General features: G+C 54.5%; 1 protein-coding gene across 1 annotated transcript in view; it reads right to left on the bottom strand.

Annotated features, from left to right (window-relative positions):
* WSCD1 (WSC domain containing 1) overlaps positions 1–24,318 on the bottom strand; it is a 49,686-nt gene extending 25,368 nt beyond the window's left edge. The window contains exons 1-4 of the mRNA XM_036757320.1: positions 23,874–24,318; positions 10,211–10,325; positions 7,766–7,950; positions 2,358–2,479 (exon numbers count right to left, since the gene is read on the bottom strand). Of these exons, the coding sequence (XP_036613215.1) occupies positions 2,358–2,479; positions 7,766–7,950; positions 10,211–10,325; positions 23,874–24,318 (867 nt within the window). The remainder of the gene's footprint in view (positions 1–2,357; positions 2,480–7,765; positions 7,951–10,210; positions 10,326–23,873) is intronic.
* Positions 24,319–25,088: the final 770 nt, after the last annotated feature.

Here is a 25,088-nt window from a genome sequence, read left to right on the forward strand (position 1 = left end):
GGGATCCCTCTAGCATGGGAAGGGACTGTCTGACTGGTCCTAGGAGTGTCTAGGCTGGCAACACTGGCCACTCCCAACTCTAACACCTTGGCATGGCTCTTGTCTAGCAACCTTGGGGCGGGGGCGCCCTGCCCCCAGCACCTGACTAGCATTCAAAACTCTAGCATCACAGTAGACAATAGTTATCAAGGACTTCTGAGATCTGACAACACCCTGTACTTCCCCAAGGGTGAGGCCTATACACATTCCCATCTGAATCTCATCTGCCGGCAGTCAGCAGGCTGGGGTCATCTTGCTTATTCTACAAATGAGGACCCATCTTGGGGGTCATGGAAATGATGTGGGATTGATCAGTAATTGCCAGCAATTGATTCCAGCCCAGAGCTCTCTGCAGAGTCTAATCTTCATTTCTGCTGGGAGCCCTGGGAAGCTGGCCCCCCATCAGACCCACCGCAGCCACAGGCCTGTGTGTCCCAGAGGCAGATACGAGTCTTTATGCCCCATTCTCTATTCTAACATTACCATGCCCTAATTCAACGCTCATCACCTCTCACTTAGAAGCCTAGGTTGAAGGTTGACCATATCGCCCACTACTCCATGAACTCCTATGGCTGTCTATGGCCTCCAGGATCTAATACAAAACCCCCTGTTTGGCCTTCAGAGTCCTTCATGACCTGTCCCCTCCTCCCTTTCCTGTCTTCTCATATCTGACTCCCCAACAGGTGCTTGTCAGTCCAGGGACACTGGGCTCCCGACTGTTCCATGAACAAGACACGGCATATCCTGACTCTGGGCATTGTCTCCCTTCATCTCCACCTCCTAGTCCCCCCACCCCAGCTTCCTTCACGGCCCAGCTAAAACTTCATCATGCTCTGTAGGAAACCTTTCTCAGCCCCCTCTGCTGCTTAGTTTCGACCAATGCTGCACAGAACTTGCTTATACCTGGCCATCTGCATGTATCTCCCCATAGACCCTGAGCCCCATGGGAGCACAGATTTGCCTTTCTTTGTATCCCCAGGGCACTGAATGGTGCCTGGCACATGGTGGGTACTTAACCAACGTTTACTGACCCATTTCCTCAGCAGATTCGGACCTGGTGGATAGGGAGCTGACCTCTACAGCCAGGCCGCAGGAATGAGCCTTCCCTTTAGGCCAAACTCCCTCTGAGAGAGCCTGGAAGACCCAGATTGAGTCTGTCACCTAGTGTGGATTAGCCCCCTACTGTGTGCCAGGCACTGCACTAAGCCCTGGGGCAGATCACAAACCAGTCCAGGTTCTGCTCTCCAGGAGCTCACCCCTGATGGGACCCAGGGCAGTATCCACAGGGGACTTTTAGCTAGTTCTCCATAAAAGAAACCAGGGATGTACTCAGCAGGAGTTTCCTGGTGATTGAGCCAGATCTGTAGAGGTGACTGTTAGTGGCCACATGGAGACATGGGCCGGGTGCTCCTGGATATGGTAAATGGAGGCCCAGCCCACATCAAAACAGGCCTGTGGATAAACTGATCCTGGGTTGAGACCGATGGGAGAGTAAGATCAAGGCTGGCCACAGAATGACTCCCATCCCCCACCTCCAGCCACATGGACTGACCCTTAGCTGGACACAGCTTGACCTCTAATACTAGCCTTACACAGCTTGCTGTCAACCAGCGATGGCCTGACCTTTAACCCTGGTCAGCATGCTCTTCAAACCCAGACAAAAACAGACCTTCCTGACCCAAAGACTAGGGGAGGGACCTGTGCATCCTAAGACCACTGCTCTGACAGGCCCAGACAGCCATGGCATTTTCTCCCAGACTTTGGATGTCTGTGGGATAGAAAGCCCCTGCTGCAGGGTCATAGGACTGTGAGGACTGAGCAGGGGTAGGGGGGAGGGGAGACATCTTTGAGCTCATGGAGGTTGCTGGGAGGGGCTGTCAAAGACCATCCGCAAAAGCAGATTCAGGTTAATTACAGGGTCAGCTCTAACAGCCTTGGCCATCTGCTTCCCTGCTATGCCAACAGCTGTGCCCAGAGTCCCTGTCCATGGACTGCCGAGACCTCAGCTTTATAGAAGCAACCAAGACATGGCTGGTGAGCCCAGAGGACCTCTGCTCTGTCCGGTGAACCACAGCACCCACAGGCACTATCTGTGAGAAGTGGTGCTCTGGCTCATCTACATTGCCCTCACTTTTCCTTAAGCTCCTTAATGTGGGTGGCTGCCCCTCCCCCCTCCATGGGCTGGGGGTTTGGTCACCCTCCCTCTTGGTACCACCAGGTCTCTCAAAATGGACCCAGAAGCAGCAGCAGCAGCAGGAGGAGGAGGAGGAGGAAGAAGGGGAGGAGGAGGAAGGCTGAGGAACAAGAGGAGCTCTTACTTTCCTGGAGCAGAGCTGTGAGCACATCTCCACAGTCAGGTTGGGCTGAGTTAAGGAGTTGGCCAGAGCATCAGTGAGGTTCCTGGGTACTCGGAAACATCCCCGGTAGGTGACAGTCCTTCCTGCAGGGACAGCAACAAGGTCTCCCTTAGGAGCAGTGAGAGCAGCACTGGGGCAGGGGTGGAGGTTGGGGCAGTGGAAATGAGGAGGAGGCTGCACCTGAGAAGATCCCCAGCTCAGCTCATTCTCCACTCAGAGGAAATGCTCTAGATGGCCAGAAGGGGGCTAAGGGAGGGTGAGGGGATGATCGTTGAAGCCAAGGCGACTGAAGGAGTCACCAAGTGAGAAAGGAGAGAACCTTGGGGGACACCCCAGGGAGGGGATACAGGACCATGGCTAATGGTCCAGCAGGAGGTAGAGCCAGAAGAGAACAGGGTCAAGAAAACTGAGGAAGGAGAGAGGGTTCGGGGGTGGGGGAGGAGCAGGGAGGCTGCTCCTATCCCCATGCCCATTGTCCTGGCACAATCTCTGCCCTGCTCCAGCTATGTGCCCTACCGCCCCCAAATCATCTTCATTTGTGGTGTCTTCCCAACAGGACCTGGCCCCTTATATGTCATGCCCTTGTGTTAAATTGTTCAGTCCTGGGACAAGCATGGCTGCCCCATCCTAGTTACAGATCCATGGAAGGAGGCCTGAAAACAGACATCTGGCCAGAATCTCACCTTGGGTGCCAGACCAGAAGACATGGATGCCAAGGGGTCCTTCTCTTTTGCCTTCTCCTATTTTCGTTCTCTTTCTCCCTCTCCCCCTCCCTCCTTTCTTCTCTCTCCCCTCTCTGTCTCTCCTTTTGCTTTCCCTCCCTTTCTCTCCTTCCCTCTCTCACCTTTCCCCCTCCTCTCCTCCATCCCCTTCCCCTCCCCCTTCTCTCCTCTCTTTCTTTCCATCTCTCTTTCTCTCTCTCCCTCTATCCTTCTCTTTCTCCCTTTCCACCTCTCTCTCCTTCCCTCTTTTTCCCTTTATCCTTCTGTATGTCTTTCTGTTTATTTCTATGTTTCTGTCTCTCTCTGTCTCTCTGTCACTGTCTCTCTGTCACTGTCTCTCTGTCTCTGTCACTGTCTCTCTCTCTGTCTCTCTCTGTCTGTCTGTCTCTGTCTCTCTGTCTGTCTGTCTCTGTCTCTCTGTCTCTCTCTCTCTCTGTCTGTCTCTCTCTCGGGTGCCACATTCTCCCTCCTGGAACCTTCCCTGATCTCCCCACCTGCCAGAGCCCTCCCTCCTGATCTTCCTTGTATTTAATGACATGTGTGTATTGGTGTTCCTCTACATAGATGCTGGCATTGTTTTTGCAGGCGTTTGTTTTAAAACTCCCAATAGACAGGGATAATTCTCTGTCCTGACTGGCCCAGGACCTAGCAAGCAGGTGCTGGATGAATACTTGGTGGTTGGTTGAGAGGTCTCCCCTCCTCTTCTCACTGCCCAGGTGAGCTCAGCCTCCACCCCAGGCTGCCTCCTCCAAGCTGCTCAGCTCAGCCTGAGCTTATGAATTGGTCTTTCCTCCAGCCCCCTCCCAGGGTGGTGGTGCCTTCCAGCCAAGCCCCCAGTTTTCAGGCTGGGTTTTGCCACTGCTCAAGATGGGATTTCTCAGGGCTCTTTGACTCCCCAGACCCAGTCCATCCCTCATGCTTTGGCCCCAGGCACCCCCTGCCTGCTCATACCCAGGTCCCAGGCAGCCTCTAGAATCATCTCTTCCCCCCCAGACCAGAACCCCTCATGTCTCTGTGCCATGCCTCACACAGAAGCTCTGCTCTAGTCTGCATGTGGGTGTAGAAGAGTAAAGCTGGGGTCCTGGTGATGCCCTAAGGACACATCCCGCAAGGCTGGATACCAGCAAGGTTCAGAGGAAGCCAATGGTGTTGGGATGGCTGGACAGTTCCTGTGCCCCAGACGAGTGGGTATCAGTTAGCAGAGAGCCTGAGCAAAGAGCCTAGGCAAAGCGGAGCTCCAGACTCTGGCCCAGAGGCAGCTGCTGTCCATGTGACAAGCGATCACATTATCAAGGATTCTAGTCTGGCCAGAAGGGACCTTAGGAGCTATTGGGTCCAGGCCCCTCATTTATACAGATGAGAACACTGAGGCCAAGAGAGGGAAAATATGTCCTGCGTCCTAGGTCATGCAGCTAATGAGGGGTAGATCTATGATCTGAAGCCAGCTCCTCTGACTCCAAATACAGAAAGTTCTGTCCTCAGCTCCTGGACCTGCTTCTCTGGAGCTAAGCGGAGAGAATCCTGGAATGAATGAATGAATGAATGAATGAATGAATGAATGAATGAGTGAATGAATGAGTGAGTGAGTGAAGGAAGGAATGAGTTAGTGAATGAATGAATGAGTGAATGAAGGAATGGGTGAGGGAAAGAATGAGTGAGTAGGTGAATGAATGAGCAAATGAATGAATGAGTTAGTGAATGAATGAATGAATGGGTGGGTGGGTGCATGAATGAGTGGGTGAATGAATGAATGAGTGTTTATTAAATGCTTACTCTGCGCCAGCTGGGGACACAAATAGGAAAGAAAGACAGTCCCTTTTCTCAAGGAACTCTGTTCCCCCTTAATGCCAGTGTCTGCTCTCTGTTAATTCTCTCTGTTTTATCCTGTGCATAACGGGTTTGTACAGGGTCACTTGTACATTGTCTCCCCGTAAGCTCTTTGCGGGCAGGGCTGTTATTACATTCCCAGTATTTAGTCCAGAGTCTTGATGCCTAGTGGACACTTCATACATGCTTGGTAACTGACTGACTCTAGGAGGTTCTGCTGTGGGGCAGGTGGAAGGAGCGGTTCTGTTGCTGAAACTGTGTCCGTCACTGAGGCTGAACCTTTGACAGACAACATCTTTTCTGGGTCTGCAGGAGCTGTGGCTGCTGAGGAGGAAGGGGCCAAAGCTTGCTGGAGTTGGTGGTATGGGGCGTGGCCATGCCCTTCTCCACAAGACCTGCTCCCCTCACTGGCAGCTGTGGGGGCCAGGCTAGATGCAGGATGGGTGCTCCAGGGAGCTCTGCTGTTCTTGGGGCTCTTGGACACATGGTCCTGAGCAGATGCCAGAGGGGCCTCTTCCCAAGATCCCCCTCACCCTGGGAAGTGTGCAGGCTCCAGAGGTTGGCATCTCCCCCTACCCCATTTGTATACACGGTGAGGGAGCCCACAAATCTGCCTGCAGACCCTAGGCAGCCAGAAACAGAGGGCTCAGGCCTGTTCTGGCCTCAGACCACAAAATGTGCTTGGTTCTGGCTCAGAGAGGACAAAAGTCAGCCCTTCAAAGGGTAGTGTTGGACGGACTTGCTCTCAGTTCATCGAGGGCCTGAGCTGGATGGAGAATCAGGGCCCACAGGTTGCTATGGCAACAACAAACCCTTTCTCCATGGTCAACAGAAGCCCAAGAAGGAGGGCAGGGATGGATCCTCAGGGCCAGGCATCTAGGCAGCCCCCCTGCACCCCCAAAAGTGGGCTCCAAAAGAGGGAGAAGAGAAGCTGCGGAGGAAGTGGGGGCTGCATGGGGCTGCGTGGGGGCTGCGTGGGGGCTGCGTGGGGCTGTGTGGGGGCTGTGGGCATGGAGGGTGGATGGAATAATGCAATATCCTGAAGAGAAAAGCCTCATCAGCCCAGAGGGGGCAAGTGGAGAGACAGCCCCAGGAGCTGTGGGAGGCTCGGCTGGGGCTGGGGAGCTTCTGGAGGCAGCTGGCAGGATGCAGGCAAGGAGAGGAGACCCAGCCCTCCTACATGAGCTTCCCACATGCCTCCAGACCTTTGCCCTGGCCCTGTAGGGTCCTCCCCCACCTCTGCCCTTCTTTCAAGGCCTAGCTGGAGTGCCCTCTCTCCCAAGCAGCTTCTGCCCCCTCCCCAGGGGTTGATGCACACTCTCTTAGGTGTCTGAATCTCTGGACATGCCCCCACTCACCCTCTGCTTGCTTGCCCCCTGGGTCAGACTGGCTCTCCATTTACATGTTGTTAATGAATCAATCCATGAGTCAGTGAATGATCCAACCAACCAATCGGTGGGCACTGCCATCTTCAGGCCAGCTGAGGGCCCAGGGGAATCTCAGTAGGACCTGGGGTGCCACCATTCAGGCTGGGGGATCTGTGGGTGGGCAACCAGATCCTCCACTGCTGGGTCCCTTCCCTCCTCTCCTCCCCACAAGGTAGGGTTTGGGATTTGGGGGAAACTGTCCCTATGTATGTACATATATGTCTATGTGCAACCACAGGTATATAATCTGTGTGTATGTGCATGCGTGTGTGTGTGTGTGTGTGTGTGTGTGTGTGTGTGTGTGTGTGTGTACACGTGTGTGCGAATACACCAGCATGCTCACATGGGCCCACACACAGACAACAGATCAGGGAGAGAACCCCAGAGAGCAATGAATGAATGTCCTAGACAAAATGCCCATCAGTCTTGGGGGCTGGGGGTGGGGAGAGGGCTGCTGGTACCTGAACCAGGTTGGCACCTTGCGACATGGCTCTCTGCTCTGGGTGTGCTCCTCCTCCAGGCCCATCTGACCACTCCCTTTGGGTGACATCTCTGGGCCAGCCCGGAAGGACCTAGGCAGGGCCCCCCCATAAGGGAGGGCAGCCCAGGAATCTGCTGCCCAGTGATGGGAAAGAAACCTTCAGTGCCTCCTCACCCTGAGACCCAGCCCATGATCAGAACACGGAGGCTCTGTGTAACCTCCAAGACTGGTGCCCCAGGCACCAGCAGCAGCACCTGCTCCTCCAGGGAAGCCCAGAACAAGGCCCAGGACATCCCTCTGACAGCCCTCACAGGCCCCATGGGCCAATAGGAGTCAAGCACTGGTCCATGTTCAGCCTGAGGTCACATGTGGAGACAGTCCCCAGAGCCCTACAGGATCGGGGCCAAAGTCAGCGTCCCTGTCTGCAAGGTCCAGAAGCTCCTCCTGGACTCCTCCACACCCTAACTGTCCCACTACCAAGGTTAGGGAAAGGATGAGAGCCAGGGAAGTACGGGCCTCTGCAGCCAGCTTCCCTTGCTCTGAGGGCACAGCATGCATTTTCCTTGGTGGGAGGCTCTGGTCCTCCCCCACATCCAAAACCCAGCTTGGATCTCAGCCCCTGCATGAAGCCAAGCGGCATCTCCTCTGGTCCTCAGATGGGGCCGTGGCCCAGGACCGGATCATGCCAGCTAAGACTGGGAGCTCCCTGAGAGTAGACTGGAGACAGGTCTCTTCCTCCCCCTTTCTCTTCTCCCTCCTCCTCCTCCTCTTCCTCCTCTTCCTCCTCCCTCTCATCGGCAGCCAGCCTGGGGCTGGGCACACAAGAGGCCTTTCTGGGCTTGGCCACAGGACCCAGCACCCCCCAGGGTCTCCAGCTCCACGTGGGCACCCTGGGCTGCCAGCAGCACTTACGTTTGGAGGAGCTGAGTGAAAGCCCCCCGACATGGTAGACAGAGAGCCGGTTGAGGCCCCCGCAGACAGAACCCTTCTCCCCCCGACATTCCCGGTTGCACTCCTCTGCCTTGGAGCTCCGCTTGGGCAGCCTGTTCCCGCAGTAACACTCAGCACCATACTGGAGGCCGGCATAGGTGTAGGACCTGGGGGACAGACAAGCCCAGGTCAGGCTGGGCTCAGGCCCCCACAGAGGGGGGACAACAGGACTGGTCTAGCAAGGCTGGGCCTGGGCCAGGATGGAGTCTGGTCCCAATTGTCCTTCACCAGGCAGGTTGGCCCAAGGGCTGAGCCTGGCCAGGGCAGGGCTGCCCAGAGCTCAGGCCAGGTCATACCAGGACCCCAGGTCCAGAAAGTGTTCTTGCTCAGATGCTCACAGTGGGGCTTCCTGGAAAGGCTCTGGGATCTTGCTCCGGCTGAGGAAGACTCAGGGCTATCAGGAGCAGGGCAGGGGTGGAGTGGGAGGCAGAGATTACAGGGAGGCAGATTGAGGCTGGAGAGAAGGAAGGACTAATTGGGAGATCTGTCCCAGGGTGGGATGGCAGCCTCAGGCAGGGGGGCTCACTGGAGGTCTCCCAGCTGCATAATGCCCTCTTATATGGGGATGGAGCCTTGCATGGACAGGGGTGGGGTCTGAGACTTTGCTGATGTGTCAGGTTTGTCATGTCCAGGAAGCTCTTTTGGACCTAACAAAGACTGGGAAACCCTGGGATAGGCCTCCAGAATCTCTTTCATACACCCCCATCCACCTCCCCAGGCCACTGCAGTCTAGGGACCAGGGCTCAGTCTGGAGACTGGTAGATGAAACAGCCTGGGGGCATCCCAGGAATGACAGGGAGATCCCTGGGCCATTCCCAGGAGACTGTGGGGGGCAGAGTGCAGAAGGCTGCTCCCCATCCCCCAGTCCCAGACATTCTCTGTCTCACTGCAGCCCTAATGCCTTTGACTAACATACCATGCTATGGGCATGACTCTCAGTGAGCTTATGGGTCACTAAGATCCCCAGAGCCCAGAACAATCCAAGATTGCATGAGATTCCCATCTCTGCAAGGCCTCAGGTAAAGGTGGCTGACTCATTGCGTGGGCAGAGGTTAGTAGAAGTGTCCAATGTCCAGCTCCGAATGTCTGTGGCCCCAGGACAGTAGATTGGGCCATGTTGGTGAGCTAAATTTGTCACAAACGTGTGCTTCAGTTTATTTGGGCGATGCCTTCTCACCTTGGAGGAGCCTCTCTGTGTTGGCAAGCAAAATGGGCTCTTAGCACTCAGTTCAACCAAGTGCCCTTGAAGAGTTTGGCTTTTGTTTCCTTTGATTAATTCAGTGTATTTCATTGAGTCTTACTAGGTGCTAAGCCCCAGGCCCAAGCCCCTATTAGGTGCTAAGCCTATGTGGGTGTAAAGCTCCCAGGGTACTAAGGGGAGATTGCTAACTCAAGAGCCAATCATAGGAGCCTAAGTTCTGGTCATTTGGATGACGTTTGATGACTTCTGAAATGGCATAAGAAGAGAAGATAGAGCTATTTGCTCAGAGCTCTCACTCTTGGTGGCGTACTGGTGTGAGACTCCAGGCAGCTGTAGCTAAGAACCCTCCAGCTCGTAAACCCGGATGCTGGGACTTTGTTAAACTCTGGTAACTCTGCGTTGGGATTTGAGTCAGACAAGGTCTGTCTGTCGATGTTTGTAATTTGTTTGTATTTGCTCGGAAGTTCAGGGTGCTGGCTTTTCCCCCTGAACTAAGTGAATGTTATTTGTATGCTGAATTAAAGTAAGCTTGTCAACCCCTTAATGTTGCTTTCCTTAGTAAAGCAGATCAAAAGAACCTGGGCTTTGGCAGTGTGCTTGTTGTTGGGCTCGTGTTGGTCTTTCACCCCCACAACAGCTGCTAGCCGGATTGTTGAAACACTCTCAGAGCTGCCCAGGCCCTCTGGGGCCTCAGGATCTCATCTGGGAAGCAGTTACCCAGCCTTTATGGAATGGGTCCCAAGTATGGTGGGGGGGAGAGGCCTCAGCTCCTGCTCTCCCTGTGTCAGGAAGCTTCTCTCCACACCTGTCCCAGTCCCTTGTATTTTGGCACCTGGCTAACTCTGCCTGATCCTTTGCTCTCTGCTCCCCCAGAACCTTCTCTTCTCCATGCTGACCACCCGCTTCCTTCAGGCCATCCCCTTGGGGCCCTTTCCCAGCCAGGTGACCCTAGGAGAGGTGGGCTGGAGAGGGAGGAGCCAAGGGGGAGATTGGTGCCTCCCACTTTCTGTACCTCCCTCCTCTCCTCCCCCCCTCACCACACCTCCACCATGTGACTCTCAGGCCCTAAGGGGAGCCTGGGGGGAGGTGGCCACCCCCTTCCTGTACCTTTCCCTGAGCCCCCTTTCCCCACCCCTCCTCTTCCCCCCTCCCACCATGACTCTCACCGCTCAGCACAGGCTTCCTGGCAGTTCGCCACTGTCATCTTCCTCAGGTCATAAAACACAGCTCCCTTCAGAGTCCTGTCCTGGGCACTGTCAATGAAGCAGCCCATGTAGGAGCCTGTGAGGGTGGGAGAGAGATCAGGGAGAGCCCCCTCGGAAGGGGTGGGGGTGCCTTATGTGAGGAGAATCTGCTCTGCTCCCAGCAGGCATGGGGGGGAGCAGGGGAAGGCAGGAGAGACTGTGGTGAGGGGGGTGGTGGCAGGAGAGACCTCAAAGAGGGGGGTGGGATGGCAGGAGAGACTATGGGCGGTGGTGGCAGGTGAGACGCCCTCTGGAGCACATTTAGGGTCCTTCTCTGACTGATTGCCTCCTCACCGCCCCCCCTCCCCTCCCCTCACTCAGGTCTCTGTCTGGTTTTGAGAGGGCTTCAGGTGAAGAACTGGCCCTCTCTGCATTTTTCTGGGCTTGAGAGGCAGGAAGCCCATTGTGTGGCAGAGTCTTCACCTTGGCCCCTGATGTCAGCACATACTCCGTCCTCGGTGGCCTGCCCTCAGAATCCTTAACTTCCCATCAGGCTCGGCTCTGGCACTGCCCGCCCTAACATAGGACTGCACTCCTGGAATCTGTTGAATCAGACCTAAATGTCACCAACATCACAGAGGTTTGCAGGAATTGTCCCTGGCAATTTGGGAACATGCAACTACAGAATTCACACCACAAGCATGCCCCCATGCCAGGATGCCAAAGAGATTAGAGGGGCCTCCTGCAAAGAGGATACACCCCCAAATGGTGGAAGTTTCTGGATTCAGTCACTTGAATGTGAGAATGTGAGAGCAGGAAGTGCCCAGGAGGTTGGCACTTTCTGTCCTGAAGCTGGCATTCTGTCACTAGGGAGGGAGCACTTCTGGAAAGCAGCCTGGGAGCCCCAGGAGTTTGTGTGGGGCATCATGCCCCAATTTACCAAAAATGTCCTTCTGAACTTTTTAACTCCTTAGTACTTTAGGGGAAGGGGGGGATGAGGTAGACGATGGGAGAGAGAATGCTGATGAGAAATTGTTTTCTGTCTTCTTGATGAAATGCTAATTTTTATGTCTGTGACCCATTTCTTATTGTTTAGAGGCAGAGGGATTTGGGAGTGAAGTTGAAAACTGTTCTGTCTTCTTGCTCTTTAGGGCTTCTGGATTCTGTCCCTGAAACTGCAGCCATGTATGTATCTACCAGGAAGGTTAGCCAGTACCAGAGCGTACCATTTGCAAATGTTCCCAACGGGATGACTTCTGTTTACAGAAAGGAAAGGTAGGAAATATTCGAAAACATTTGGCTGTCTTAATAGCACAAAAAAGAAATCCAGTGAGCAGCTGACTAATTCTGGAACTGTTTGCTTCTAAAATAAATGGTTCCTCTAGGAAGCAAACATTTTGCTTGTTAAGATGTTCCCACATAGATAAGATAGGTTGGCTGGTGAGAGCAGCTGCCGTGTCCACCAAATGTTTGTGGAAGCACCAGGGGTGACCATGAGAAGTTTTTGCAAGTGATGGTGGGAGCAAAGCAGTGGACTTCAAAGGAGCTGAGGTCCTGGAAGGAGGGGGAAGGACGGCCAGACTGGACAGAAGCCGAGAGTTGTGCTGGGAGAGGGGGAGCTCCAGCCACTTTCCTTCCTCCTGGCCACTCTGAGGGGCTTAGGAAGCTTAAACCTTGGGTTAGCGAGAAGGGAGGAATGAGACACAGTGCTGGCCTGCACTGATCCTTTCACGTTTGGGATGTTCTTATTGCTTCAATTAAACATTTCTTCTGACTCTTCTTGGGAGGTTCAGGCCATCAGGAAACACGGTGGGGAACAAGACTAAAGTGAGTTTTCCTAGGAATGTGGGGACTAGAGACACAAGATCCGATGGAATAATGCCCACAAATCAACCTTAGGCTAACAAAGGGAGCCTGGAGGAGCAGGCGAAGCCCAGTCCAAGTGCCCCAGAGCCACCAGCATAAGTGGCCCGCTTGTCAAACATGTGCGTGACTAAGCTCTGGGGAAGAATCTGGCGGCAAAGAGACCCCTCCGAGACAGCTGGAAATCAAGTCAGACTCCAATTCTACCAGAATAAAGGCAAATCCTTTCGTTGGCTTCACAGACTGACTTCACAAGCACAAGTCAGGAAAGAATGGGGAGACAGCAGGTCCTGTTTGTTTGACATCTCTCTTGTTAGACTGGAAACTCTTTGACTGCAGGGTTGCCTCCTCAGCACTTAGCACAGTGCCTGGCACCTAGTAGGTGCTTAATGCTGAATGATTGATGGTCTAGGTGTGTGACTGTTTCACAAGCTTAACCTAAGTTGGCACAACAGCCACGAAAATGGGTACAAGTTGAGATTACATAAAGAGAATCCTGTGGTCTAGGAATAAGGTGAGTTTGTGCCTGGAGAACTAGGTTACATTTGGGGAACTCTGTCAGGAAGGACATTGATAAGCTCAGCCACATCCAGAGTAGGACGGATAGGAAGGTGATGGGCCTCTGGCTTGTGCCCTATAGGGACCATCAGAAGAACTGCTAGTGTGTGTGGAGGGGAGTATGAGGGGGTGAGAGGGAGGAGCACTGTGGCCTGTATCTGAAAGGTCATCACTTGGAGCAGAGATATGACTAGTTCTGACAAGCCCTAATTGGCAAAACCAGGAGACTGTGGTTTCGGCTTGGTGAAGGAGAAACTCAGGATAGAAACAGTAGAGGGGCCGGTACTCAGTCCTGTGGTCGTGTGAGGACAGCCAGACTGGACATGGTGGCTGTGGGAGCAGAAGGAGAGGGGCAGGTGGTGTCAGAGGACTCACCCGGAAGCCCAATCTAGTCAGATGTCCTCAAGGAGCTGCCTATTAATAATATCTGTGGTCACAGTTGGGGTCCTTGGCTGAGCATCACTTGGACTTGCCAGCCTTGGAGACTGGGATAGATGCTACAATCCCGAACCTGAAATTCCTTTAAAATGGGACGATGTCTGGTGGATCTCAGCCCATTTTCATGAGGGGGTCTAATGTCTGCTAATGAGTCAGGGGCGGCCCCCAGTCGGGCAATGACAAAGGGCTTGCTGATTTCCTGACTGCTTCAGACCCGTGAGCTGCCTCGAAACACCTGACAGCCGCCGCCCTGGGAGGGTGATGGCAAGGCGCATTTATTACCTAGAGCTGCACCCTCCACACAAGTGATTGTGGGCGACCTGCCTCTGCTCCTGGAACGTCCGGATGGCCATGTGGTGACAAGGCATTCACCCAGTTTCAGAAACATTGGCGTGTCACGGAAAATTACTGTCAATAGAAAATAAACCTCCACGGGGAAGTTCCTATTTTTCCGACGATTCCATCTTGGCCACCTTCCAGGGTATAATGAAACTGGCCGTGATGGAGATGCCTCCCTGAGCCCCGCTCCCCGCAGACCCTCCCTTTCAGAAAGATGGCATGCTGCCCAGGACCCAAAGAAAAGCCAGCTTTGTCTGCAGTCCCCTACTTAGCCCCCTTCTTTGCTTCATGGGGCATCTCTCTGCCTGGGAGGCCCTACTGGGCTGTGGCTTATGTTCACAAACTTCCAACAGATGACGGACCTTGAATGTCTCAGCAGGCAGCCCCTACCTTTCTGCCTCCATTCACCTGTGGCAAAGCCTCCTCCAGGCCCCTTCTCTGGCCAAGCCCTCCTGAAGGCAAGGCCCTGACCATGACCTCTCCTGCTCTGACTAGCTCCTCTTGTCCCCTCTGTGACTCTGCAGGGATGGAGACTGTCCCACTCTTACCACCGGCCTGAGTGAGCGGAAGGAGCCCATCCTGACATGACTGTCTCAGGTAGGGGCAGGCATAGCTGGCACAGGCCCGTCTGACCCAGACAGCGTGAAAGCCTCTGGTTTTCAGGGCTCCCTGCGTCAGCTCCTAGGCATCTAAAGTTCTCCTGGGAGAGATGGCCTCTCCGGCTGTGGCTGCGGGCCCACAGCCCCATGGGCAGAAGATCCTGGCATTCCCCCCTCTCACACACCCCAGGGTCAGCCAAGCAGACCAAGAGCAGGGGTTGGGGCTATGGTCATGGGGACGGGCAGGATGGCAGCGGTGACGAGTGGGGTGGGGGTGCCGCTGAAGTGTAAGAGCGTCTGAGATGATGCACTGGATGGGGAGGAAGAAGCCATCTTGGCCAAGGAACAAGCCCCACTTCCTGCCTCTTCCCTCACTCAATTTCTCTCTGGCAGCTGGTAATGTATCTGCTGTTATCACGCTTATTAGACAAGCGAGGAAATGGAGTTTCAGGGAGGCTACATGGCCAATAAGGGCTTGAGGTAGGATCGGAACCTGCAGCCAGGGTTCTAACCACCTTGGTGACACAGGGGATAGAGCACTCAACTTGAGTCAGGAAGACTTGAGTTCAAATCCAGCCTCAGTTTCTTCATCTGTCAACTTCCCTCCCAGGGTTGTTGTGAGGATCATTTGAGTTCATAAGTGTAAAGGGCTTAAAGGCACAGTGCCTGGCACATCTATGAATGCTAGCTAATAGTATTAACTACCACAGAATAAGGTGAATCTAGTTCCTTGTGTCCAGGCAGAAAAGGGCCCATACACCCCACAAAAAACTGAGTAAGGCCCATTGAGAAACAGCTTAGTCAGGCTTGGCTCCTGGCAGGGAGGACAGGGCTTCCCCAGCTGATGGGAGATGTCACCTCTGCCAGGCCCCTTGGACCTAGTTGTGCAGCCTCTATTCTGATCCCACCTTGGTCACCACTCACCTCTGGCCCTCAGTCCCAAGACCCATCTTTCTGGCTGGTGACCTTGACTTACTAGGGAAAGAATTAACTAGGACTGAGGCCTCTGGGTCAGGGCCAGGGCCAGGGGAACAGCCCTCATGGTCCGCAAAGTCAGGAGTCATGATTTCCTCTGCTGACATTAGTCAGACAAAGGAAGGGGTGGGGTGGGGGAGAGGAGAGGTAAGAGCAGCAAAGCCAGAAAAGGGGGGAGGAGAGAAGCAGAGATCTGGGGAGGGTGCTCCCAGCCTGGGCCTCCTGCTCCTGCCCTGCACATGCAGCCCTACACCATGGTTGTCTTGTGCAGGGAGGGCTCCAAGGTCACAGATGCTCCACAGTGGCAGACGGTGGTATCCTGTGCTTTCCTTTGTTGGTATCCTTTGCTAGCCCAGGACTCAGGTGCCTGAACCCCAGACTCACACGGACAGGACCACTCCTGAGGGTCTCACCTCTTGTCATGGCTCAGGTCCCTCCCTACAGCTTCCCTGGAAAATCTCAGAATTTTAGCCCATTTTGACCCTACCCAGGATTCCCCCTGGGAGTATCCCCATATCATTTGTATCTAAATCTCTGCAGATGTAGATTAAAAGGACCCTCAATTTGAGAGCATGCACTTGGGCTGACTGACTAACTATATATGTGTGTTGTATGTTTATATAGACACATGTGTACATACATATGTGTGCATGCACATACACATACATATCTATGTGGTAAATCTTTGTGGTCATCGGACATGTGTGTGTCATGTATGAATGTGTATACATATATGATGCACTCAGGGGGTGGTATTTAGGGAAGAAGTTGGAAGGAGAGGAGCTACAAACTGGGGGATGAGGCAGGTAGGGGTGGGGGTGGAATTGCAGCATTTGCCAAGAGGGCCAGGGAAATGGCTGATCTGGGCAAGGACCCTCCTCCTGGAGAGAGCTGGTGATAGGTATGGGGTTGGCACAGTGTGCTGGGAGGAAGGGGAGTTACGACGTTCGCGGAGGGAAGCTGAATTCTGGGCCTGGAGTATGTAAATGTCAGGCATCTCAGGCTTCCCTGGGCTGGATCAGATCCCTGGAGAAGGGGAAACCTGTGCATCTGAACAGGCTTACCCCACAGAACCAGCTGGCTCCAGAAACAGTGGCATTGGAGCTGCTGGGATCGAGTTGAGTCCCCAGCCCAGCCTCCTAGATGCGGGGAGGATGGATGGTACCAAACCCCCTGGAGAGACAAGAGGAAGAACAGCAAGGAACTGAGCCACAAACCTAGGCTCAGTCTCCATTCACTACTGTGAGTCATTCAGGCTGTACAGCTCTGGGGGGAGAGCCTCCCAGCCTAGCCTCCCTGGCCTCCCTTTCCAGCATGGGCTGCCCTTTCATTCTCCTCCCTGGTTGCTGGTTGGATGGCAGTCAGAATACTCCTTTTCCACAGCCACCTCTGGACTCTCCGTCTATCACCACCATTCAGTGACTTCTTCCACAGCTATGGAAGCTATGGAACAACATTCTGGCAGCTGTTGTCCTCAGACCTCTGGGACATTCCTTTTCTTCTGCCTTGAGGGCAGTGCTAACTCACAGTCCAGGTCCCCTCCCCAATTCCTGTGCTTTCATGAGAGGATGATGGCATGCACTGGGCTAACTGACTGACTAACTAACTCTATGTGTATGCTGTGTTTATATGTACACATGTGTGCTTACATATGTGTATATACACATACACATACATATATAGCTGTGTGATAAATCTTGGTGGTCATAGGACACACATGTGTCCTATGGATACACAGATACTCCCTAAACCCTCTACCTTCCCACAACCCCCTTCCCATGCACACCAGCTACCTGCAAAGATAGGTGTAACCTTGATCTTGCTAGTCACCCACATGTCCGTGAACTCTGAAATTCCCTGATCTGCCCCCAATCCGGGGTCCTCCCTCCTCTCCCTCTGCCTTGTGACCTCACTCCCTTCTCCCTCCCATCCCCTGGCTCTCGGTGCCCTCCCAGGCCATCCCTGACATTAAGTACACTCTCCTCCCTTCCCCATCTGGACCCCTTGGAGAACCATAGCCATTCTACAGTGTCTTCTTCTCTCGAATCCCTGCCAAGTCCCAGCCTCGGACCACTCCCACCATCTGCTGCCTTCCCTCCCACCCAGGCTGCTGAATGAAGCTAAAGAAAATCCTGGAGCCAGCTAAGTATTCAAGTCTTCACGATGGCTGGCAATGCGGCTACACCTTCCCACTCACTGCTACACCTTCTTCAAACCCATTCATCCCTCCCTAAACCTCTCATGGCCCCTCGCCCCAACCCTCTCCTCTTTCCAGTTTCCCTGAAAGGCTGGAGGTGACTCCCAGGGAACTCCCTCATCTCCCACCCTGGGCACCGTCTGCCACACCATCTCTTCCTCTCTTATCTCACAGGGAGAGGGGGCCCTGCTCCTCATTGAGGCAAACCCCTCCCCCTGCATATGCACTCCCTCCCTCATGTTCACCTCTCGCTAAGCTTCCAGTCTCTTCCTTTCTGCTGGCTCTTCTGTCCTGCCTACAAAGCCCCCTCCCCTTCAAGGGCTCTGTCTTTCTACTATCTGGCACCTGCTTACACACGCCTTCGGATTGGCTGAATGACTTTTGAATTGACAGTCCCCACCCCCTCCCCGCCCACCCAATCCCAGCCATTGTCCAAGACCTCTCCTCCCTTTCAGGGCTGTCTACACTTTCAGCTCCCTTTCTTCACTCTGCAGGCTGGCTGCTGACCTCAGCCCTGGCTCCTTCCAAGCCTCAGCTAAAATCCCACCTGTGGTAGACACCTTTCCCAGGCCTCCCAGGGTGCATGCACGCCTTCCCCCAGGATCACCTCCACCGGATCCTGTCTCAATTTTCTCATCTGTGAAATGCACCTCCCTCTCAGAGCTGTGGTGAGGATCCAGTGAGGTGGTATTTGTGCAGCACCTGCCAACCCTTGATGCTGGGCAGCCGCCATGAAATGTTAACCGCAATTCCAAATCCTGGCGTGCCCCGCTCAGTCCAGTGCAACCTTGAAGTCTTGGCCAGTGAGTCCCCAGATCCAAGCTGAGCCAGTTCTGGGATCAGGCTGTATCCCACGGAGAGTCCCGGCACCCCCTTCCTTCAGATGTGCTGACCCTGCTTGGGGAGCCGGCCCGTGCCATCATCCCATGCCATCCCGGGGGTGAGAGCCCTGGCCAGCTCCCCTCACAGAGGATTCTGGGACTTCTCTTGTCTCTTCCTGCATCATCTTGTCTGAGGGAATCTTCTCTCTAATGGTCCTGGGCAGCCTGGAAACCCAGGGGCCTGCAGGGGACACAGAGCCCAAAGCTCTCCCAGAATGATGAGTCCTAGGTCAGCAGCTAAGCCTCCTTCCCTGCTGCTGTGGCCTGGCATTTGAAGCCCAGCACCCCAGGCCCTTGCTGACCTTTCCAGACTCCCCATTCCTCATGGCCCCTTCATGGCCAACAAGACCGCACCTCTCACCTTCTTCCCCGTCCCCCTCCCCTTTGCCTGCCACAAGCTTCACCTCTTCTCAAATGATCCGGTATTTACTCGTTCCCTAGAAGAAGGTAAGGATCAGGAGGGTTGTGCACACAAAAGACACTAAGTGTCTGTGGAAATGGGTTGTACTGGACTGAACTGGGAACATGGCTTCATGCCCTCCAGTATTGGGAGAGCTCCTCCATTGGCCAGGTACCTCTCCCACTGCCCTGCCCTCACCTGAGTCAGTCGTGGGGGCTCCAGAGAGTCCCTGGCTCTGTCCTGAAGGGGAGCCTGACCTTGTTCTCTCCCTTGTTGTCCCCAGGCAAGTAGGAGGCCAGGGAGATGCCCTGAGGCAAGGGGAGGATACTTCAGGTGCAAGACCTGAAGGAAGTCCTAGTTCATTTCATCCTCTCTCACCTAAGCAGAGGTCTAAGCTTGGCTGGATGGGATCAGTGGACCATGGCTAGACTTGGAAGGGACCTGAGAGGGCTCATGTTACCCAGGAGGACCCAAAGGATGCCCAGAACAGGAAGGGACTCATGCCCTCATGAGGTTGAAGGTTGGGACTGGGAAGCCCCTGCTAGGGCTGGGGCAGGGGGATGGGAGAGGCCCCTGGGGCATCTGGAGCAGGTTTTGGGAGAAAGGCCCCTACTAAGACACCACCTTGTCCAGACCCTCCTCTCCTTTTTCTAGGTTGGAGATGGCATTGGTTCCCTTGGTTCTCGATCACCACTGAGAAGATAATTCCAGACCTCTAGATCCAGCCCTGACATCTCTCCTGACTGCCATTTGGGCATCCCCAACTATTTACTGGGTATCTAAAGTCGGATGTCCCCTAGGCATCTCAAATTCAAGATGGCATAAATCTCATTGTGTTCCCTTTTTCCTAACTTCTCTATCTTGAAAAGGGTAGACATCAACCTGTGTGTCATGGGAGGTCTTCTCCTTGCTATCTCTCTCCCCTCCCCCTATATCCACCTCTTCTCAAGACCTGTCATTTCTGCCTTCACAGCACGTCTCCAATGCACCCCCTCTTCTACTCTGACCCTGGCTTCACCCTGGTGCAGACTCTCTTCACTTCACACCTGGACCATCGAAGTAGTTGGGGGGGGGCCTCTACCTACCTCAGTCTCTCACCATTCCAGTCCACCCTCCCTTCAGACACCAAAGGGATTTTCCTAAAGCACAAGCCCAACCATGTCACACACACCCCCACTCAATAAACCCCAGTGGCTCCCTATGACCTCCACTCAATGCTCTTTACATCCTGCCCCCTCCCACCTTTCCAGTCTTCTTACCCCTCACTCTCCTCCCCTCATATCCTCTTCCATCCAGGAACACTGGCTTCCTGGAGGTTCCACCACCAAGACCCTCCATCTCCTAGCTCCAAGCATTTCCCTTCTTCTCCCTCCTCCCCTCCACCTCCTGGATTTCCTGGCTTCCTACCAGTCTCAGTTCAAACCCCTTACTTCTGAAAGAAGTCTTCCCTGATCTTCCTTAGTGACTTCCTTCTGAGGTGATTGCTAATTTATCCTATATGTTGTTGTTCAGTCATTTCAGTCACATCCAACTCTCTGTGACCTCATTTGGGGTTTTCTTGGCAGAGATACTGGAGCGGTTTGCCATTTCCTTCTCCAGCCCATTGTACAGGTGAGGAAACTGGGTCAAACAGGTGAAGTGACTTGCCCAGGGTCACACAGCTAGGAAGCGTGTGAGGCCAGATTTGAACTCAGGTCTTCCTGACTCTAGGCCTGGTGCCCCGTGCACTATGGAGCTCCCTAGCTGCCCATCCTACCTGTTACTATTCTATAAAATGAGCTAATTTTTGAAAAGCTCGTAACACAATTCCTGGAACACAGTAAGGACTTAATAAATGCTTCTTTGCTTCCCTGCTCTCCATCTTGTATGTACACAGTTGTTTGCATGTTGTCTCCTCCATTGGGCTGAGAACTCCTGGAGAGCTTTGCCTCTTTGAATCCCTGCCCTTTAGTGCAGAGGAAGCACTTACAGGATGGTTGGGGACCATTCTGAGGGTGCTCCTGCCCCAACCCGCCCTGGCCAGAGCATTCATGTGCTCAGTGACACCAGGGCATCACTGCTCTGGGCCAGGCTGGAGCCCCCAGTCCTGAGGCCTGTGCCCTAAGCTGGTGGCCCTAGTGACAGTGGCCATGATGGAGACTCCAGCAGTGGTGGCACCTCACATTTACATGGTGGTTTAAGGTTTGTGTGAGCTTTCCGTGTGTTATCTTAGAGAAGCCTGTTTGTCTGCCCTCCTTCCCTCCCTCCTTCTCTCCCTTCCTTCCTTCTTTCTTTCCTTCCTTCCTTCCTTCCCTCCTTCCTTCCTCTCTCCCTCCTTCCCTTCCTTTCTTCCTTCCTTCCTTCCTCCCTCCCTTCCTTCCTCCCTTCTTCCCTTCCTCCCTTTCTTCCTTCCTTCCTCCCTTCCTTCCATAAATACTTCATGCCCCATACCAGATATGACCAACCCTGATAGATGCCAACAATGGTATAGACTTTGGGAGCCTAGGATAGGAAGGATCTCAAGGACCAAAATTCTCCAAGGGAAAGCAGTTGTCCTCAAAAAGAGCTCTCAATCACCCGACTGAAGAAAGAAGAAAAGTATGTCCCATGATGAGGAAAGGAGTGGGGGGAAGGGCATGTGCAGGACACAGAACAAGGGCAGCTAAGAAGAGGAGGACAGATGCCCACCATCATCTGGTACCAGACAGGAGAGGGGGAGGCCAGGAACTCCACAGGAGCAAAGCTAGGCTTGGAAAACTAAAGATTCGGGGCTTGTAGTCTTGTGACTCATCTTCCAGAGCTCAAATCAAGCCTCGGACATTTGCTATCTGTGTGACCCTGGGCAAGTCACGTCACCCTGCTTGCCTCAACTTCCTCATCTGTAAAGTGAGGATCCTGGAGAAGGAAATGGCCAACCCCTCCAGTATCTCTGCCAAGAAAACCCCCAGTGGGGTCACAGAGCATCGGATGTGACTGAAATGACTGAACAACAACTACCTTACTGGAATAAAAATAAGGCCCAGAGCAGGACCCTGGCACCCCAAGACCCTCCCCCTGGCTGGAGGGTGCTGGCAGTGGGCAGAGGCCTTCCCCTCCTCACCCAGGGTACCCTCCAGGGCTTGGTGGCCTGCCTGGGCTGGGGCCAAGGAAAGGTTCAGGGCTGTCTCAGGGCCCTCTTGCCCTGAAATGCTCATCCCCTCAACTACCTCCAGGAGCCTTGGAAGCTCTACCTCCAGGAGTCTGACAGCCCAGGAGCAGATGCCTTTCAAAACCCAGGATCCCTGGGAATAAACCTAGCTGCCCCAGTGGCTGACTGAGGGGCTTGGGCTTGGCCAGCTTCATTTTTTCTCAACCTCAAAGTAAAGCATGAAAAATGAGATGTAAATTCCTCTTCCAAGAGGCTCCTGCCGCAGACAATGCTGCTCTCATGGAGTGCACACAGGAGGGCCATTCCCAGGCTGAGGACACCCCTCCCAGACCTACCTTAGAGAGAAAAGCTCTGGAAAGCTACAATGGATGGCTGTAGGGGTGGCAGTGGCAGCAGCAGCCAGAAGGTCCCCAGAGTGCTGTCAGACTGCTCTGAGCAGGCTTAGCTCTCTGGTCTCAGGCCAGGACCCAGACAACAGGATCCCTCCATGAGCATCAGGCCCTGAGCCCTACACCCAGAGGTCCTCAGAATGCAGCTGCCTACCCTGACCAATATGTCAGAGCAGGGTGAGCTCTGATCCTTCCCCTAAGGACCAGGACTCAGGCAGCAGCCTCCCCTAAGCAGGACCAGGCCCTGTACCCCACACCCAGAGGTCTGGGCTTCAAAATGCTGCCATCTGCTCCAGCAAGCCTATTCGACCTGTCTGGAGCAGGGAGAGCTGCCCCATGCCCTCCAGCCTCATGCCAGGCTCCCTTCTCCCTACCCACCATGCCGCTACCTGTCCTCTAATCACTGGCTATAAGTCAGAGTGAAAGAGAACATTCAGACCATGGGCAGTGACCCAAAGGCAAACAAGGACAGACCACAAAGCACCCAGAGCAGTAGCACAGACTCAGCAGGTCCTGGGCTTGGTACCCAGCAGCTTCATGTGGGAGGTGGCCATTTACCCCAGGAGCTCCCCTGTGTCACCCCTAGCCAAGCACCAGGCATTGCCCCACTCCTCTTCTAGGCCCACTGCCAAGGAAAAGGCAGGAAGGACAGGGCCAGGGCCTAGGGCCTGGTCTAAAGCAGGCTCAGTCAGCCCCCACCTGCCTTCTCTTCTGGGTTAAGATTCCCCATGTCACTCTGAAGTCTGCCTACCCCCAGCCCCAAAGTGAGCTTGTAACAGGGCCCGGCAGGCCCTCACTCTTGCTCTGGGGACTGGACCTGTCCTATTTATAGAAGCAGCTGGGGTGCCCCGGGGGGAGTGAGCTGAGGGACACAAAAATGCCTGTGTCACTGCACTCTGACCCTGAAGATCTGCCTTGTATTCTGCCCTCTAAAATCCAGGCTTTTCTGGAGCCTGTCTCAGACACCTGAATGTGACAGGTCCAAAAACAGAAGCTCAGACAAGGGGAGTCAGGGTGGGAGTGACTAGTCCTTGGTAGCCACAGCTGGGAGGAGGGGATTCACGCTTAGTAAGCTCCTACTGTATACCCAGTAGTGGGCTTGACATTGTGCAATTATCCTCTCATCAGACCCTGCGAGGGAGGTGCTTTTACTATCCCCATTTTTACAGATGAGGAAACTGAGGCAAAATTGTGAAGTGATTTGCCCAGGGTCATATACCTAGTAAGTGTCTGGGGCTGGATTTGAATTCAGGTCTTCCTGACTCCAACTCCAAGCCAGGCTCACCCTGGACCACAGTGACTGCTCCGTTCCAGGGGCCTGCCAGGGACCCCATTAGGGGAGCCCTGGGGGCTGAGGACTCCATGAGGATGGACAGGAGCAAGGGGTCCCAAAGCAGCTGCTGACACAGGCACAGCAGAACTGCCCTGTGGGCCACCCTCCCCACCCCACAGACCCACTGACTCTTCTGGTCCTCAACTGTCAATTGATTTTGACAGTTGATGATCTTGGGATTTCGAACCAAGAATGCCCAAGACCCTTCCAGCCCTTTCAGGCCTCTGGAAGAATAGACTTAGCCCTATAATGCCTAGCCCTGCACTGGAATTGGAGAAATGAGCCCCAAGCATGTTGCCAGGTGCAAGGCAAGGGTTTAGTAAACAGCTGTTGGTTGATCCCCTATATGAAAGGAGGGGCACTGGGAACAGATGGTGTCTGGAGCTGGGTGGCTTTCCCTCCCATGTCCTGGGACATGCACCCCCCAGTCTGGCCAGTGGCAATGCCCTGTGGCCAGAGAGCAAAGGGGAGGGCTCTTGGGTACAGGAACAAACAGCACCCTGCTCCACCATGAACATGTGTAAACAGCCAAAGGCCCAGGCTTACCTTGGCTCTCAGAGGCCTCTTTCAGGACCTTGGGGTCCCCCGACTGGGGCCCTGGGCCCTGTGGTCCTTCCTGGTCACTCACAAAATGACGAAATCTGTGCCTTCTCAGCTGCCGGAGCTCTGAGTTGCGGGCCATAAGCCAGCGGGGCCCGAGTCTTGGCTCAGCCCTGGGTGGCCGTCGAAGCATGTCCACGCCCAGGAGGAGCTTGTGGCCTTCTCGGGGGCTGGAGTTGCCATCCAGGAGGCCGACACCCAGGGCCACGGCAGCCACGGGCAGAGCCTGTAGCGGGTTAGGGGCTGGCCGTGGCCCCTGGGGCATCATGGCCAGGTGAGACCGCTGGAGAAGCAGGAGGCTTCCAGCCATCAGATAGGCAGCTGTGACCACAAAGAGGAGGAACTGTGTGCGCCGAAGAAGCTTCTGGAGTCTGAAGAACGGTTTGGCCATGCCCTTGCTGAGTTGAGGGCCGGCACTCAGATCCCTGGCTGGCTAGGGGCTGGCTCAGGCCACCAGCTCATCCCATCATCGGGGTCCTGCCTCTCTTAGACCTCCAGCTCCGTCACATCTCACCTCTGGACCTCTAGAGCCTGGTGGCTGTGAACGCCTCCTGAGCAGCCTCTGGGACGGCTCCATCATCAGATCCTCAAACAAGACAGATCCTGGAAGGGCAAAGAGAGAGAGTCTCAGAGCCAGCAGCAGGGAACCCAGATCCCAAGCTGGCCGAGCAGAGCCTCCCCTTGAGGGAGCCTGGGGAGGGCAGGGGGGCAGCGCCCAGGGGCCTGGGAGTTCTGCAGGATCTGTTTCCAAGACACCAAATCTAGTCTTTCCTCAGCTTCACTTTGGACATAACTGGTCACAAAACAAGAGAGGAATGAACAGCAAAGAGAGGCTTGGTCCGTCCCCGCCTCCTTTCTGGCTGAATGGGGGGGGTGGGGGGGGAGGAGAAGGAGAGCTGACAGGCCAGGCCTGGACAGGGGCAGTGCACCTGTATTCAAATGAGGAGGATGTGTGGGGAGAAGGGTAGAGCGCCACCCACTGGCTGCAGGGGCTGCGCTCCCGGGCGGCCAGGAGACTTCTGGGAAGGCTGGCACATGCCTCTTCAGCTGCCTTCCGTCTTGGCTGAGCCGTGAGGAAGGCTGCCCTGCACAGGGTGGGGGATTGTCCCGGAAAGAAAAGATCCTGTGAGCTGTGACTAACCCTTCGGCCAGTAACTAATG

This window comes from Trichosurus vulpecula, chromosome 4 (genome assembly GCF_011100635.1).
Source record: "Trichosurus vulpecula isolate mTriVul1 chromosome 4, mTriVul1.pri, whole genome shotgun sequence".
NCBI classification, from domain to species: domain Eukaryota; kingdom Metazoa; phylum Chordata; class Mammalia; order Diprotodontia; family Phalangeridae; genus Trichosurus; species Trichosurus vulpecula.